This window comes from Lonchura striata, chromosome 15, assembly GCF_046129695.1.
Source record: "Lonchura striata isolate bLonStr1 chromosome 15, bLonStr1.mat, whole genome shotgun sequence".
Taxonomy (NCBI): domain Eukaryota; kingdom Metazoa; phylum Chordata; class Aves; order Passeriformes; family Estrildidae; genus Lonchura; species Lonchura striata.
The window spans coordinates 6,827,739-6,845,220 of record NC_134617.1 but is presented as its reverse complement, the minus strand read 5'-3'; the positions used below and the strand labels follow the sequence as shown (position 1 = coordinate 6,845,220).

General features: G+C 48.7%; 1 protein-coding gene across 1 annotated transcript; it reads right to left on the bottom strand.

Moving 5' to 3' along the window:
- Window positions 1-9,380: 9,380 nt before the first annotated feature.
- On the bottom strand, window positions 9,381-15,094 carry LOC110482719 (leukotriene C4 synthase). Its single transcript, XM_021552177.2, has 6 exons — window positions 14,964-15,094; window positions 12,449-12,616; window positions 11,541-11,640; window positions 10,495-10,565; window positions 10,178-10,259; window positions 9,381-9,595 (listed from the first exon to the last, which is right to left on the bottom strand). The coding sequence occupies exons 2-6, from the start codon at window positions 12,504-12,506 to the stop codon at window positions 9,469-9,471; spliced, it is 438 nt and encodes a 145-aa protein (XP_021407852.2). The 5' UTR covers window positions 12,507-12,616; window positions 14,964-15,094; the 3' UTR covers window positions 9,381-9,468.
- Between the last annotated feature and the right edge of the window lie 2,388 nt (window positions 15,095-17,482).

The window sequence follows — 17,482 nt, the reverse complement described above, 5'->3', positions numbered from 1 at the left end:
CTGCTGGGGCCGGTTCCCTTTGGCACAGGGGTTCCTGCACTGCTGGGGCGCAGGGTTCCTGCACTGCTGGGGCCGGTTCCCTTTGGCGCAGGGTTCCTGCACTGCTGGGGCCGGTTCCCTTTGGCGCAGGGTTCCTGCACTGCTGGGGCCGGTTCCCTTTGGCGCAGGGTTCCTGCACTGCTGGGGCTGGTTGCCTTTGGCACTTTGGCACAGGTGGTTCCTGCACTGCTGGGGCCGGTTCCCTTTGGCGCAGGGTTCCTGCACTGCTGGGGCCGGTTGCCTTTGGCAGAGGGGGTTCCTGCACTGCTGGGGCCCGTTCCCTTTGGCGCAGGGTTCCTGCACTGCTGGGGCCGGTTGCCTTTGGCAGAGGGGGTTCCTGCACTGCTGGGGCCGGTTCCCTTTGGCGCAGGGTTCCTGCACTGCTGGGGCCAGTTCCCTTTGGCGCAGGGTTCCTGCACTGCTGGGGCCGGTTCCCTTTGGCGCAGGGTTCCTGCACTGCTGGGGCTGGTTGCCTTTGGCACTTTGGCACAGGTGGTTCCTGCACTGCTGGGGCCGGTTCCCTTTGGCGCAGGGTTCCTGCACTGCTGGGGCCGGTTGCCTTTGGCAGAGGGGGTTCCTGCACTGGTGGGGCGCAGGGTTCCTGCACTGCTGGGGCTGGTTGCCTTTGGCGCAGGGTTCCTGCACTGCTGGGGCTGGTTGCCTTTGGCGCAGGGTTCCTGCACTGCTGGGGCTGGTTGCCTTTGGCGCAGGGTTCCTGCACTGCTGGGGCCGGTTGCGTGGGTTCCCGTGCCAGGGAGCCCAGCCGGGCTGAGTAGCCCCGCTCTGCTCTGCTGCAGGGGGTTCGGTGCCGGGGCTGCGCTGGGATCCCCGAGGGGCGCTGGGAGCGGCCGCTTCGCCCTTTCCCCCTGCGCCCTCAGACCACGCTCTCCCAACCAGAACACAAAATATCTCCACAAAGTATCACGAGCTGAAGAAACTTCAGGTTAAAATAGCTTCAAGGGAGCCTTGCTGTGGGATTGAACAGATAAGAGGTGACCTTAGGGCCGTGGAGGTGTGGCACCCACTCCCAGCTTTGTTTCTGGCCCAGTGTTAGTGTAAAGCAAATCCCTTTGCTAATCCCTGTTGAGACCTCTGTTTTTCTAGCAGTGACATAATGATAATTGTTGGCTTTTTATGGTGTATATTAATATTCATACACTGGGGTACATTTACTATGTGTCATTTTATTAGTACTGATTGGTATTTTTAGTCCGTATTGCTGCATTTGAAAAAGGACAGAAAATGGGTTTTCTGTTGTTTATGAATCATGATTCACGTGATTAAATGGCGTTACAGAGACCTGTAATGGCTGTTCTCTTGCTATCTAATTTACAGTGAGAAATGAAGCCTGATTTGCTTAATATTTTCTTGATCTTATGTTTATTTAGTTAAACAGGATTCTGATGTAAGACCTATCTTTAGCGGTCTCTTAGGAAATGAAAATCATCCTGTGTTCACACTGACAAGAAGTTCTAGATAGCCTTCCAGTGTTAGGAGAAAGGTCATATGACTTCTTTCTGCAAATATGTAACTGCTACTAATCTTAAGAAGAAACTCAGCCTTTCTTTGACATAACCCACAGTAAGTTTGGTACAGCCACTTCCAGGGGAGGAATGTGACTGTAAGCAGCAGGGGCAAGCAAAGACATAAATAGTTCTCAGAAGAGTTGTGATTAACCAATGTATATGCTGTGTTTGAAAGACAAAAATAATTAACAATTCAAATGGAATCACTGCTAACAGAGCAGCCCTTTTTCTCAGAGGTTGGTGCCTTGTGAAGGCTAACCTAGAACAGAAACTAGAGAGAGTTAAAGAATAAAGTAGGTGTTTGTTAGAAGGCCTCAGTGGATACACCTTGGGCAGTACAAGAGCCCAGCCAGGGCTACACCCAAGATGAGCCAAAATGGTCACAAAATAGATGATTGGTCAAGAGGTCTCTCACTTTTACAAGTTCTGCTCCATTTGCATATTGGAGTTAATTGTCCAGTTATAGCTTTAGGTTATGAAGTCCCATCCTGCTTGGTTATCTCTCTTCAGTCCATGCTTATGCATGTTTATGCTCCTGGGCCTGAAATTTGGATCATTTGTCCTTGGTCTCCAGCTAGAGAAGGAATTGTTTTGTCTACCTGTCCGTGAAGAGAGCTCACCATCCCCTAATATGAAGCTCAGACCCACACACTAAAGCAGTACAGAATCTGAAAAATATAAAAGCTAGAACCTGAGACATCAAGGTGGCCTCCAGAGTAAAAATCTGCTGGATAGTCACAGCCTCTGTGCAACAGGTTCATGGAAAGGAGCCCCAGTCCAGCCTGCAGAGAGACGCATAAAGCTGAGTACACATGTGGAGTGTTAAGCTGGACCGAAGTAAAGCTCTTGAAACCTGCTACCTGCTCAAGAATTTTCTGGTTTATACCAGTCTCTCTTTGTTATCTTGCTTATACTTCTTTCCAGGGTAGGAAAATAATGGAAAAAATCTGCAACTCTGGTTTGAGGGTTCCACAGTCATCCAAGCATATGGAGACACTTTGTGTGTCTGGGAGTGAAGCAGATGCTCATTTCTGAGTAGGTTTTGGAGATATTATTGCAATGCAAAAAACAGTTGCCAACAATTCTTTCATGGATCAGCATTTGCCATTATGGGAGAACTGATCAGAACTTAAATACCTGCTCTGAAGAGGTGACAGAACTCAGTCCATCGTTACTGTATATGCCTTCCCTTTCCTCCTTGGCTGTTACCCATTTCTTCTGCTGCTGCCATCACAGAGTTCATTTTTCATGTCTCACCTAAGTGTGTTACATGTGCCTCAGACTTGTTTTTCATGTGGGCTCTGAAAACGGAATACATGGAAGTCTTATACTATTGATGCTTTGTATGTTTCTCTGTGTGTGTGACCTCCAGTCAGAAGCCCTACCATCCAATCATAACCTTTCTGTTATTCCCCATGCCTTTTGAAACAGCCTCTAGCTGTGACACTGTGATAAATAGAAGCAAAACAATTAAAAATGCATGATGAGTATTCTGCCATATTAGATAACATGACCACATTCATCACCCACTAATGCTGCCTGTTCACAGCTTTGCCAGTGCAGTCTCCCTCCCATGTCTGATTTGGACAATTTAAGAGGATTTTTGGCTTCACTTCACCTTTCTTCCTTTTCACCTTTGTTTTTTACCTTTATTCATTTCTCTGAAAATGGTGCTCTGCACTGCAGCATGGATTGGATATAGCTCATGTTTTCCAACTTTCCTAAGCTGTAATTCACTAAGAAGCGAAGCTGGAAAACAGTTGGGGAGGTTTATAAACACAATTTTAGTGGAAAGCAGATACCCAAGTCCCTTGTTCTCTCTGAAGCCTCTGCTGCACTGTTAGAAGCTATCACCCTTCCCTTTGTGCCATCAGCTTATCCACACCTCATGCTCACCATCCTTTGCCACTGTGAGAGGGTAGAGTTCTGCTCTCTCTATGGCTGCACCCCTTCAGGGCTCGGAAAAGTTCACGAGCCTGGCTCTTCTCTGTTTGTCATTGGAACCCAGGCCTGTCACCATTTCAGTTTTGCAGCATTATAATTATAGCAGTGGGCAGAACACCTGATTTTTACCACTGGAGCTGCCCCACTGTGAGTGCAGAGCCAGCTGGGGTGAGGTGTCTCCCACAACATGCTGCAGGTATCTGCCAGTTCTGCTGCCTGAGCTCTGTGGGCGTGAGTCAGCTCTGGTCCAGGAGCCATCTGGCTGAGCAGCGCCGTGCTGAGCTCATCAGGCTGCTCCCGGGGAAGGTTTCTTCACTCAGGCAGAACATTCGCAGCACCTTGGCACTTCAGCCGTGTGCTGCCAGGAGAGAGGTGGAAAGTGGCCATTCACATACCTCCAAGGAGCTGTGTCTGCATTTCTTCATGCCCTCCCAAATGGAGAACAAACTGTAAAGCTGCAGATACTGGACAGAGGGGTGACTCAGTCCAATGTTGGGAAAGTGTGCTGTGGTACTGTATCAGGGCAGAGAGCAGTCCTGAGCTCTTGTTATCCTGGCCAAGCACATTCATGAAGTGGAGCCTATTTTAGCCACTTGCCCACTGCAGGCTCAGAAGCAGAGACCACAACAGCTCACTGGCTTTGGCCTCACTGGAATGATGATCTCTGACTTCCACCCCTTCCAGGCAATGATGCCTTAGTAATTTGGGATCACACAGCTTTCTCCTGTCAACCAGTATCACATCAAAGCAACACAGCTGATGCATGTGCTCAGGCACAGGTCTTCTTTCATTCTCTCACTCCAGAAGTGCTCTGTGAGTCCTCCTGAGTGCTGAATCTTTGGCTCTTCCCACATAACTTTTAGTCCCTGAACACAGAGTCTGGCACAGCATCGCTGGGGGCTGGAGCTGGGCATGCTCTTCCCTAAGGTTCCACAGCAGGTGGTCAGTTTTCCTTTGGAGGGAGGGCATTCACAAAGGACCATCTTAAGCCCTGTCCATCATATATATACTGTGACTCTGCCCTTACCTGGGGAAAGGTAAATTCTTGGGAGCTCTCTTACAAGTAGTAATTGCTCGGCGGTAGAAAACTGATGGGAATGAGGCAAATTTTAGCTTTAGAGTGTGGGTTTTCTGGCCTCCTAACCTGCTGACATACAAAGTTGCAGATAGCTTTGGTTTTGATTAGACTTTACCACACTATCAAGTGCAGGAACATTTTTACTGCACTGGGTTGTGGCCTGTGGTTAATGTAAGGGAAGAACTTGCCTGCAGGTGAGGGGCCTGCTCTCACTGGCCTGTCTGAAACACCCTGTGCCTGCATCCACTGCTGCATCTACTCCATGGTGGTGCGGGGGTGATGGTTAAGCCAAGCACAGTGTTCTCCAACCACAGGTATGACACAGGTCAGCCACAGGCACACTTCACCCCAATCCATGTCAGCCTCTCCACTGAGAGTTGTGCACCCACACTCTCCAATTCCCCCTGAGCAAAGCACTCCTTCCCCTGACCTTGCTCTGTTACACACCCAGCAGATCTGTGTGTCCAGATCTGTGATCCAAGCAAACAGATCAAGAGGGCTCTGGATCTCACTGCCCATAATGTTCTTCCTACTTTTGCCATTGATGGACATAGCTCAAAACCGTACTGCAAAGCAGGCAACCCCCAAAATGCTGTGACAACGACAGCCAGGCCTCTGCAGACTCAGCACATAAAATGGGTCACTAGCAGGGGCATTTCACTCACACAATTCCATGTGCTCGCCTCTTTCCTTGCCCTTGAAGTTATTCGCATGTAAATAAGTAAAACTAAGACAAGGGGTAACAAAGTGACAGTGAGGAACGGTGAGGGGAAAGGGAAGTGTCCCACAGTCCTGCTCTGGAGACTGCATCCTCACAGCTCCTGCCGGCTGGCTCCTCAGAGCGCTGATCCTGGTGCTGCTGCAGAAATAAAGGCCCATTGAGAAGTCTGGCTCCAAATTAGCATTTGAATTCCCTTGTAGCCCGTTGTCAGATGGGCAGGAGGTGGGTGCTAGTCTCGGTTGCTCAGCGCTGATACACAAAGGTGGCTTTAAAAGGTCCTTATTTTTCTGAAAGCAAGAAATGCATTGCTCAGATTGTGGATACTTTGGATACTTTATTTTCTTCTTTTTTTTTTTTCTTTCTCTCTCCCATTCTTCTCCGTTTCACCCCTTTCCTGGGTCAGGCTGAGCCACAGATAGACACGTCTGGGTATTGTTAGCCCTGTCTGACCTACTTCTCTCCCTCCCCTCGGCCCCGTGCTATGGATGCTGGTGCTATGGAAACCTGCTTGACATGCCAGTGCCACAAATCCGGGGCCACCAGCTGCATCCTCCTTTCCCGGCCCCACGGGAGTTTCCCTCCCAAAGAAAGTTAGCAGCCTTGCTTCCCTTAGCAGCCTTGCTTCCCGGGGAAATCCAAGGGTGTCCTCCATCCGTCCCACCAAGCCGTGCTGCGGCTGGACTGGGGTGCTCTTCCGTGGGCTTGGGGGTGCTGTTCTTGTCCATGCCAGAGCACAATATTTCACTCTGGTGGCCACTTGTAAAGCCGCCGCTGCCCGCACCAGACCGTATCCGGCACGGGCCAGCACATCGCGGATAGGGAAGTACACATGGGTGTCCTTGAAGTTTTCAAGATAATAAACTACAAACTTCTGCACCTTACTCCAAAATCCTTCCAGGAGCCTGGCTGGGATCCAGGCGGCGGTGGCAGCACCAGCGTTCCGGCGGTGCCCGCGGCAGGTGGCAGCTGCTCTGTCCGGGGACACAGCTCTGCACTTCCACCGTCACTCGCGTGGGACCCGCCCCGCGGGGACAGAGGCTTGTTTACAAGTTCAGCCTCTGTACCTCTTGTGATAAAAAAGTTCTCGCTGGTTCTGCGGGTTTCCTTTGCTCTCTGCTGGCCTCCATCTGGCTGCCTGCTTATCCTGGGAGCCTGTGGCATTATCAGAGTGGATTTACTTCCAAATACCGCACGCCAAACGCTTTTTCTCCCCTCTGCTGGCAATGAACTGGCAGCCGTAAGGGGAGGAAGCAGGAAGGAGCTGTGGAGTCCGCAGAGCGCTTTGCGTTTTGTCTATCGTGAGCGTCCCCAGGAGATTCCGCGAGGCTCCGGGACTTCCCTAGCCAACACCTTAAAGCCAGAGCCTGGCCCAGCACGGATCAAACTCGAAGCAGGCAGATTGTGGATGAGTGCAGGGGCCGTGGCTGTGCCGGCTGCCCGGTGAGCGCTGCCCCGGGCACTGCCGGGGTGGAGCCGGCGGGGCCGGGGCACAGGCGGCGGGGCCGGGGCCTCGGTGCTGGCTGCCCTCGGACTCCGCCGGCCCCGCCGCCCCCGGCCCGCCGCCCCCGGCCCCGCCGGCCCCGGCCCCGCCGCCAGCCGCGGGCCACCGGCGCCCTCTCCCGCCGCCGGGGAGAAGCGGCGGGGGCCGGGGCGGGCACAAATCCGGGAGGAGCGGGGACAGCAATCCCGGGAGGAACCGGGGAATCCCGACGGGAGCGAGGCCTGGCCCCGTGGAGGGGCAGCGGTGGGACGCTCCCTCTCAGCGCTGGACCAGAGCCCACGGGAGCGCAGCAATGCCGCTGGCGGCCGGGTCACCTTTAGAGTGATGCTCACGGGGTGGCCTTCACACCCGAGGGACGGTGACCCGGCGTGGCAGGTGCAGCCCCCCAGCACACCCTGTGCCAGCCCGGCGGGCCCTCAGCACTTCTGCAGCAGGTTCAGGCAGGCAAACTGGTGCCATACAGCACCAGCACAACGTGCTGGGCAGCAGCATCATGAATTGAGTAAATCCCAAAATCACCAACTGTTTGAACCATCGATCGGTGTAAAGTGGTTTTCTTTGACTGATGAAGCAGCAGAGCAATGACAGCAGCCCTGCTGGACAGGAGCAGCTTCCCTCCTGCTCAGAGCACCTGAAATGGCCCCTCTGACAGTCGTTTGAAGGGCTGATGATGTGCCCATCAGATTTTCTGTGGCAGAACTGGTGATGGCAGCCACCAAGGCCAGAGCCTGACTGCGCCGTGCCAGGATTTTTAATGGTCTTCTGTGCATCCAAGGGGAGAAGCCGGCTACAATCTCACTGCTGAATCATTAATTTCCCTCCTCTGAGTCATCCTGCGGCCCTGTCACACACAGAGCGGACACAAGTGGAGCTGAGGTGGGCAGTGGCTCCAGGTTGATACAGCGAGTTTGGAAAACTGGTTGTAGGATAAAAGACAGAGATTGTGTCTACAGAACCAATGGGCACCCACTTGGACTAACCCCAGAAAGCAGAGTTTTGATGCGGAGTCAGGACCTGCACCAGCGGCTGGGGCTGGTCCTTCTGCATTAACTCTCTGGGAGGTGACTGGTAAAAAGGTGAGGACTGGGGAACAACTTCATTGGATGGTAGGACCTCTTAATGCAAAGGATAAGTGAAATCTCACTGTGAAATCTGTTCCTCCCTGACCTTGCTAAGGCACAGCCAGGGTTAAACTATGCTCAGACTTTTCTGAAATATGTCACTAAAGATGCCAGGAGAAAAAGTTATTGTTTATCTTGCTGTGACACCTGAGGATTTTGATGAAGACGAGGTCCTTCTACACTGAAAGCTTTGCAGAGACAAGTGTCATACAGTTATTTTTGTTTGGCTTTAAGCCTTACCCTGCAGCATTTGCCAGTTTCAATGCAGCAGCACGACTCCAAGGCAGGAGAGCCTGAAAGGGAAATCGACTGGGGACTTTGCTGGGGAAACCAATTTAAAATGCATGGAAGGAAAAGAAACAATGTGAAAAATTAATAATTTCCTCCAAAAAGTCCCTGCCTGTTGTCCTTACAGTCCAGATATGCCTACTGCTGGGAAAAGGAGGGGACAGCAGTGGGCTTTACAATGTGGTTGGACTGGCATCATGCTCACGCAATTATTTTCACTCTCTGGATTTGGTGTGAATTTCCCCATGATGACACATGGAGCACTGCTGGCATTTCCTGTGGCACTAACATGAGGGCACCAGTGGGCAAAAGCATCCGTATTGTGCATACTGGACTCATGAAAATTCAGCCCCTCCTGATGCAGGAGGGACCTGAGCCCTGGGAAAAACATTTTTCAGTGCTGAGTGGTTCAGTACCCAATCAGTACCAAATCTTTGGAGATGTTGAGCTCAACATCTCCAAAAATCAGCTTTTCCCTCCTCAGAGCTCTCCTCCCATGGAACACAGGGTTGCAGGCTTTGTTGGATTGCACGTCAGGGAAACAAAGGCAGCCACCTTGCACACACACACACTCAAGTTTCTGTTCTCTGCTAGCTGCAGACTCACAAAGAGACACCCAGCACAGCAAGTTTAGCGACCTTTTATTTAAGCCTGTTGTCACTGGGCTGAGTTTGAAGTGGCACATGCAGCAGTGGTGATGAGTTTGCACACTCAGATTTACAGCAGTGGCTGATGACCAGCATGAGGGCACCAAAAGACTTTTGCACAGCTTGTTGGTGGCTACTTCAGTTTATCCCTCACCTCTTTTGTTATGTCTCAGCCCACATCTAGTTCCAAACAAATGCCTTCCTTAGGTGTGGGCTTGGAAAGCTGGCATGAATCTGTGCCTGGGCTGAGGGCAGAGCTGTTGCATAATGGGAAACACTTGGCACTTCCCTTTGGCAACTCACTGGGAAACTCAGACTGAGAAGAGTTTGCTTTTATATGTCCTTGTTTGGGGTTGTTGTTTCCGCATCAGTCATGGTGGAGCCGCCAGATGTGGAGCACTTGGCACACAAAGTGCAGGGAAAAGTACCTCCTAAACTTCTCAGCAGCTCCTGCCAGCGCTGGTAGTGAGGAAGGAGGTGTTAGAAGCTCGGGTGAGGGTGGATTTCTCATTGAGGGCTACTGAGTTGCAGCCAGTCTTTTAATGTGGGCAGGAGGGAGCAGGACTCGGAGATGAGGACAGTGATGAAGCACAGGGGAGTGGGTCATGCTGTGAGACGCTGTAAGATGTTCAGCCCCACATAGTGAGAGAGGAAGAAATGCAGGATGCCCAGGGCTGACACTGCAATGAGAATCCAGAGAACTCCAGCGCTGAAGTATATCGGGGCGACTCTGGTGGGAGAGAGGCAGCTGCTGACACCGAGCTTCCTGCCTGGGAACAGCCCCTTCCTCCCTGCAGAATTGGGTTGAAAGGCAGTCCCTGGCTGTCCCCTGCCCCCTGCGTGTAGTCCCATGCCCTGCTTCCACCTCAAGGGAGCAAACACACACATCCAAAAGGGCTTGGGGCAGCTCCAGCCTTGCCCAGTATCTGTGCTGCTGCCCCAGCTCTGTACCCATGTTCAAATTATGGCTCGGAGACAAGGCTGAGTCATGCAGGAGCCCCAGAGCACTCAAGAGTCCTGATCTTTCCCAAAGTACATTATGTTTCCAAAAACAACTTCCCAGGGGTTGTGTGTGTGTGTAAGTGTGTAACTATGTGTGTAACTCTGTGTGTGTGTGTAACTGTGAGTTTGTGTGTGCATGTAACTGTGAGTGTGTGTAACCATGAGTGTGTAACTGTGTGTGTAACTGTAACTGTGTGTGTCTGTGTGTGTGAGAGAACATGTAAGACTCTGCAAGAGTATGTGTATAAGACTGTGCAAGAGTGTGTAGCTGTGTGTAAGAGCATGCAAGAGTGAGTGTGAGTGTGTTTACCTTTCTGAGGATGATGCCTTGTATCCCATAAAGTAGCAGTAGCGGGCGTAGAGATAGAGGAGACCCAAGGCTGCAGCCAGACCTGTGTTTAGGAGAGATCACAGTGACCATCTCCAAAGGCTTTTCAGAGCTACTTGGAACCAAGGAGGTAGCCCAAAGTTAAGGAATAAACACTCTGTGTCATCTGGCTCTACCCTCCCACCAGAGACAGAATTACTGTTTAATTTGTTGTTCAGAAGGTCAAGCAGGACCTGAGGACTGAGGCAGCAGGCAGGGGAACAGATCCAATGACAAAACAGGTAATAGGATATTCTCACCTTGATGAAAGAAGAGTCCGGCCTGCCACAGAAGTGCCAGGAAGATGGGAAAATACTCAGAGGAGTTCACCCTGGCAGGAAAGAGAAAAGTCATAAATTAGGGAAAGGAAGGAAGCACTTCTTCTTTTACCTCCCCTAGCAGTTTCCAGACACTCAAGGCTTTTGCTTTTTAGAACTAATGTTGTCATAAAAAGGCTCCAGGCTCCAGTTCCTGTCCCAGATTTATTCAGAGAAATTAAACAATGTAAAGAACAGGGCCTCCAGGTTACAAGAAATTAAGTAAGGCAGGCCAGACTGCACAGAAATGAACCACTTCCACCATTGCTTCCCAAGTGCTGCAGCTCAAACCCTGCTGTCAATGCCCCAAAGCCCCAAGCTGTAGGGAAGGTCTGTCCCTCAAGTACACAAGGCCAGAGCAGCCTGGCTTTGTGCAGGAACTGGAGGGAGCACATAACTGTTGGGATTGTTTGTATGCCATGCCCTCTCCTCCCAAAGGCACCAAAAGATGATGGATGAAGCTGTCTAGGCTAGTGAAGGAGCAAAGAAGGAGATGGCTGAGGGGATCCAGCTCAAGCTACTCAGTTAATTTATTTCCTAGCGGGCAGCTACACCAAAGCTCCTCCCTCCCCACTGCAGCCCTAGTGCAGAAGTCACAACAGACATGCTGGGTTATCCTCATCCCAGCACCAGCTGAGCTCTCTCTGGGAACTTGTCCTTCCCAGTGAGTGAGATTCAGAGCAGGGCTGAAGTTACCTGAAGTTTGGTACCACTTGGATAAAACTAGTCTAAGTCTCAGTCATCAAAGGTTATGTCTTTAAGAGCCCTTCACTGTACAGCAGAGATTCCCGTGTAGTTTGTATCAGCAGTTAATGGCAGGTTTAGGACTCAAAAGCCAACCCAATCCTGATGTTGACTCTTCAACCCATTGATTAACCTCAAGGGAGTTAATTGCTTGATTACAGTTCCAGGAAAGGAATAGCAAAGCAGAGGAAAAGCAGCATGGTTACATGAGATCTGACAAACATCAAGTAAGAGGAGTTTCTTACTGTGCTCGAAAGATCCTTTCAAATTCAGGAGGGCCTGAGGTCTTTGGAGGTGAAATGCCAAACAACCTCCTAGCATAGATCACCTGCAGTATGAAGTAGGCTGCAGCAAAAGAGAGAAAAGTAGCAGCAGTCAGTCCTATGGCTGGACAGGGTGGAGTCAGGAGCTGGCCTGAGGCTGGGGAAAAACTTTTGCAATCTCCTCTTAAACCCACAACCCCACACAGCACAGAAAGTTAGAACAAAATCCCAGGTACCTTTTAGATAAGGAAAAGGAATGACCCAGAGCTACAGTAAAGCAAGGAATATACAATCATGTACTACCAGTGTTAATCTGCTTTCTTGTATAATCAGCAGATGGTAAAATTGTTACACAGTTTAGATGTACTTTATTACTGACAATTTCAAGGCTTTGTCATTATTTTCATTTTTGCCTCTTCTAAATTCTGATATCTGTGTAGGGATGGAACTGATGCCACAGATAAGCCAACCAGACACTGAATTAAATTGTCATGCAATGTGGACCCATGGCTGGGAGATGTTCCATGTGACCCACCACAGCCCATACTTCCACCTTTTCACACAGAAGAAATAATTGTATGCTCACATCTACATGCACTTCAGGAGCTGCTGCAAGCCCAAAGAGGGAAATTCTACATGTTTGCAGAGGGGAAGACCTACCAAAAAAATTCTGAATGGAGGGGGTAGGTCAGTTCAGAGAAAGGGCTTCTCATGCACTCATTTGGTTGAATGCTTTCCAGAACACAAACAAGATATCAGTTCATGATCTGAAAAGCAGTGAAGTGCCAGTGCAACAGGAGACATTAAAAATAAAAGCAAAAGAAAATCAGTGGAGTTATAATAGACTGAGTCCAGCCAGTACTTTAATTCACTCATCCAATGGTCCCTACCTTGCTCCAGGACTCCCAGGACTGTCACAGCAGCCAGCCAATGAATCTGATCCAACATACTGACTTTTCCAGAACCTAGAAAATCTTATTTCTTGATCCTCTGGCCAGGTTCAGTCCTTGCTGATGTGGCAGTTTGGGATGGTATCTGGAAGCCCACGTTTGTTCTAACTGAACAAAGCAAAGATTTAGTCTGGTATTGACAACACCCAGGACTGCTGTTAGCATATGCACTGTGGAAATGGAAATTAGTGGAGATAGTTTTCATGGAACACTTCTCTTCCCACCCCACCCTTTTCCAGGAACAGAGTTAAGAGGAAGTAGGAAAAGCCAGTAGAGAGACAAATGTGAGAGATAAGGGAACTGGGAGCTGAATGGATGGACAATAGCCCACTAACAGTCAACAGTCCACTGATCCACTCCCTCCAGGGCTTCTGCTTTAGGCCAGGGCACATCCCCTTTGCTGATGTTGCTGGAGAAACCAAAGCTCTGCTTGGGCTGTTGTGTCACACCAGGGCATGGGCAGCATTCCAAGGTACATATCCCTGTGTACATAATCCTACACAGACTCTGGATAGCATGTGCTGGGCACAGAGAATGACTTATGGCCACAACACTGAGACCCTGCGTGAAAAACACTCTGAGAGGGTAAGAGAGGATGTGATAAAGTATAAAAGGTTTCTAGATCTGTTCTGCACACTGATATTTTATCTGGGGATGGGTTCTGCAGAATGCTGCCTGTGCATTTAAGGCTTCTGATCAATCCTCAGTCCAATGAACTCTTATAAACACCAGAGTGAGTTCTTTGTGGGGGAAAAACCTGCAGAATTCATCAGGACACAGCACAAAGAAAATTACATTTTCACATGTCAGAAGAGACTCATTTATCTAGCTCTCATCTAACAGCACCACAGCTAGCACAGGCAGAAGCTGCTGAGACCACCAGCTTTGTTTCCTTCCTCTCTCTTCATTCAATTAATTCTCCCATCAGACCAGGGAAAAAGGAAAGCAGGTTAAGACAAAATTATCGTTGAACACAACTGTTATAGAAAGTTATATTAAAGCAGTTTACAGAAATGACATTGTACACCTGATGCCTTTGATAGGCTTTCTAAGAAGCACTATGCTGGTTCTGGTTTTCTGCCTCTCTAAGCTATAAAGACACCCAAAATGGCTATAACAATGTCCCAGCTTGGTGTTTTTCCAAATATCAAATACACACCCCATTGTTTTTCAAACACCAGCTCTAAGATTAATTCCTTTATTTCAGAATTGAACCTTTTTCAGTGCAGTGACTGTTTAGAAATACGAGGAACATTGTGTCTATTTAGTTGTCAATGAAATTTAGAACTCCCCTGTGTCATCTCAAGAAGGGCAGAGGTCTTGCAGTGCTTAATTATGTTTGATTTCCCTTTGCTCCTGTCTGATAACAGCCTGCTAGTGAAATAAAATAAAGAAAACAACTGAGCAGAAAACTGAGTTTACACCTCCATCAGATGACAGTGCACTGTGAGCTGTATCAACAGTGTCAAATGTGTGCATGGAATCTGGGCCAGGAGGAGCTGCACAGAGCATTCCTGCTCTTCAGATCATCACTAAACACAAAACATTTCTTGCATAGTTTTCTGTCATCATCTAGCATGATCTAAATATAATAAAGACCAATAGAAATATTAATGAATAAACAAGCACAGATGTCTCCCTCCTCCTCCTCCCTCCTCCATAGCATCATTTTTCAAGCTGTTTTTAAACTCCTGAAGAGCACAACCTTTTTTTTGTCCCCATTTTTCACCATCAGAACTCATTTATTTTCCATTCTCCCTCAGTGCTTACAAGGAACAGGCACAAGTACCCCAGTCCCAGCACCAAATGCCCCCAGGTGCCAGACTTGCCATGGGTGGGCAGCATCTGCACCCATGCATGGCAGCGTATTGCAATATCTCACCCACCGAGGCTGACCCAGACAAGTTCCCTTCTAGGCAAAGACAAGTCCTGCAGTCCCAGGTGCACCTCAGGGTGGATTTGCTGAGCAGGAGCTACTGAAATGCTGCACCCCTCTCCCACTCCCTGGCTCTGCACTCCAGGGTAAGCTGTGTGAATGTGGTCAGAGGGCACAGACCGAAGTCCTAATACCTCCCACTGAGTCAGCACTGCAGGCATTTCCCTGTGCCCATGGTTGCTTCTGCCACCTTTTCCTGCAGCCAATAATCCTTTCTGCCCCCTAATTTCCACTGTAGGGATATACTCTGAGCTGGACTGCAATAACAATAGGGATTAAAAATAATCTTGGGAAGAAAAATGATCAACACAATTCCTTGGAGGGGTTTTTAAGCATCATCCATAGGGCTTACACCACCTATTACTTGCCCAGACCAGCAGGGCAAGGAGAAGCCAGCAGTGCTGAGTTCAGCACCATTACATTCAGTAATATCCCCTGGAAATGTATTTCAGGAGCATACAACCACTCAAGAGCTTTCTGTCAGTGGAAGGGAGAACTTTTTGCAGATGAGCAACTCACCCTTTAGCCGTGAAGCATGGAGATGCCTCGTTCTTCCAATCCTATTGCACAAATATGGAAATATTTTCTAATGCAGGTTGTACTTGTGCTTCCTTTCCCTGCAAAACCTTTTTTAGCCATTACGTACCCAAACCCATGACTGTGGGACTGGTTGTGAGAACAGTTACTGTCTTTGTAACAACCACAAAGAAAAAAGGAGGGGAGGGTTCATTCAAAAGAATTTTTTCTCACAGAGAAGAAAGGATTTTTCTAGTCTGGGAGAAAGAAAGAGAGCTCAGCCCTGAGCAACTCAGTCTGTTCAAGTACAACTCCTGCCCTCCTGACCTCTCATTCCCCTACATGTGTTGGGATTTTCCTAGAATTCTTGGATTTTTCATCTGTCTAAGGAAGGACATGCTAAAAATACAGCAAGAAAAAAAGGAATTCATTATTTTACCCCTTAGGAAGGCAAAACTGGCCACGTGTCCCCAGGAAGTGGGGACAGCTGCAAACAATTTCTGCTCTGTGATTCCCAACAGGACTCTCAGAGCAAGGCATAAACTGGATTAGATCTCTTGAGCACATTGAAATGTGTTCTCGGTTCTGCATTTTGGAAAAAACATATGAACTTTGCATGACAAGAATTACCATGTCTTCCTCTATCCAGAGGGTCCTGCTTTCACAAACTAAAAGAGCAGGTGGTTGGTTGTGTCAGCAACATCCAGACTGGCATTATACAACTCATCTCTTGGAGTACAAACTCAGTGTATATTGGAAATGTGCCCTAGCCTTTCATCCAGACTGATTTCAGACCATTTTCCTGGCATTTACATATCTATGGCAAATCAAAGAGTCACAAAAATGTTCACAAATATTTAGTTATAGCAAAATTTCTAGGGGCCAAACCAATCTCTGGGCTGCTTGAATCCTTCTGCATGGAGCAGGACCACAGCCAAGCACTTCTCATCTGAGTAAAGGTGAAGGGCTTCACTTCAGAGATCAAACAGGGAAAACATAAAAAGTAATTTTCTAGAAAGCAAGATGGAAAGCCGAGTCTTTGAAAAACCACATAAATTAATATATATATTCATTTATTTAGGGATAGTGTGGAGAATTTTTTTAAGTTTTCTTCTAATGGAGTTTAGTGAGCTTTATCCATACGCACATTAAGTCTGACTGGAGAGCACATCAGTATAAAAGCAATGCCAAAACTCTCCCTTTAATTCATCTTCCGAAGGCATGGGTACATGCAAATGAATTATACCCCTTCATTTATGACCAACATCTGTTAAAAGTATTAATTAAATGTCTCTCTTGCCCTGCCTCGTCTTGTGTTATTGTCTCACAAAGAAAGCCTTTTCCATGTGTTTTGCCAATTTTCCTACCTCCAACAGAAAGTCAGGAATAGCTAATAAACAAAAAGGAACAATGCCAGAAAGTGGCTGGCTTGAAGAATAAATCTCTGGAGTGATAAGGGCATGTGTCAGGGAGAGGGAGGATTTCCCTTTGCAGAGGGACAAGCAAGCCTTTCAGACATCTTTGGAAGCTCTTATGTTAACATACACTTAGTATTATCCTATAATGATATGGGGGGAAAATTGCAAGTATACAGGGTACATCAGAATACATCAAAGGCTGAAGAGTGGTCATGAAGTGCAGCTTCACTTTTCCTAAATTATAGAGGTGAAGAAATATAGCTGTTTAGCATTTCCATCTTGTTTAGACCAGCACACACAGAAGCTGGCTGGCCCTAGCTGGTTATGAGATAAAGCTGGGCAAGGAATTGAAGAATGGGGACAGCTCTAAGGAGACATTTTCCAGGGGAAAGGCTGGAATTCCTAATAGGTCTCCTGCAAAGAAGAGACCCTTGGCTTGTCAGAAACAGGGAAAGTCAGGAGAATTTACCTGAAGTGGGGAGGTGTTGCTGTGCAGTCTAATCTTCAGAGATGGGGCAATCAGGAAGGCACTAGTCCCTCTGCTTTCTGGTGACTTTTCACACCAAAATTCTGTCCCACATGGGGTTGAGGGAAAGAAGGTGGTCTGGAGGGAGATCTGCCGTAGGTCCTCACTGGAGATGCTCTTCTCTCCTTGCTTAGTGCTGCAGGACTGTACCCAAACCTGAGTCCTGCTGAGCGTCCTGCCCTGTGTCACCCTGTCCATAACAGTGGGGCACAGCCCAGCCAGATAAATACGGAGGGTGAGACCACGGAGTGTCCAGTGACCACAGAGGCCCATGGACAAACTTGTGCAAGGGCAGAAGACACTGAGGGCAGGAAACTGACAAATGTTTCTGTAGAACTCCATTGATGTCAGCAGTGGCGAGAAGTTTTGAAATATATCTCCAGAATGAATCAAATTCTGTGAATGAGAGCAGACCATTGCTTGGAGTGTTTTTTGAACTCATCTACTGTCATGGCCCCAGAAGATGCCCCAAGTGCCCGGGCAGGGAATGGAGCCCAGGTAGCAGGTGGGACACCCCCAGCGAGGGGCACACACACCCTGCTCAGCTGGGAGGCTGCAAGTGCACTGGAACAGAGTGA

Coding starts and splice junctions, on each gene's coding strand:
- LOC110482719 (XM_021552177.2), bottom strand. CDS start 12,506: ATGTTGGATCAGATTCATTGGCTGGCTGCTGTGACAGTCCTGGGAGTC. Junction 11,641..12,448: donor CCTGGGAGTCCTGGAGCAAG/GTAGGGACCATT, acceptor CTTTTGCTGCAG/CCTACTTCATACTGCAGGTG. Junction 9,596..10,177: donor AAGGCATCATCCTCAGAAAG/GTAAACACACTC, acceptor CTCTCCCACCAG/AGTCGCCCCGATATACTTCA.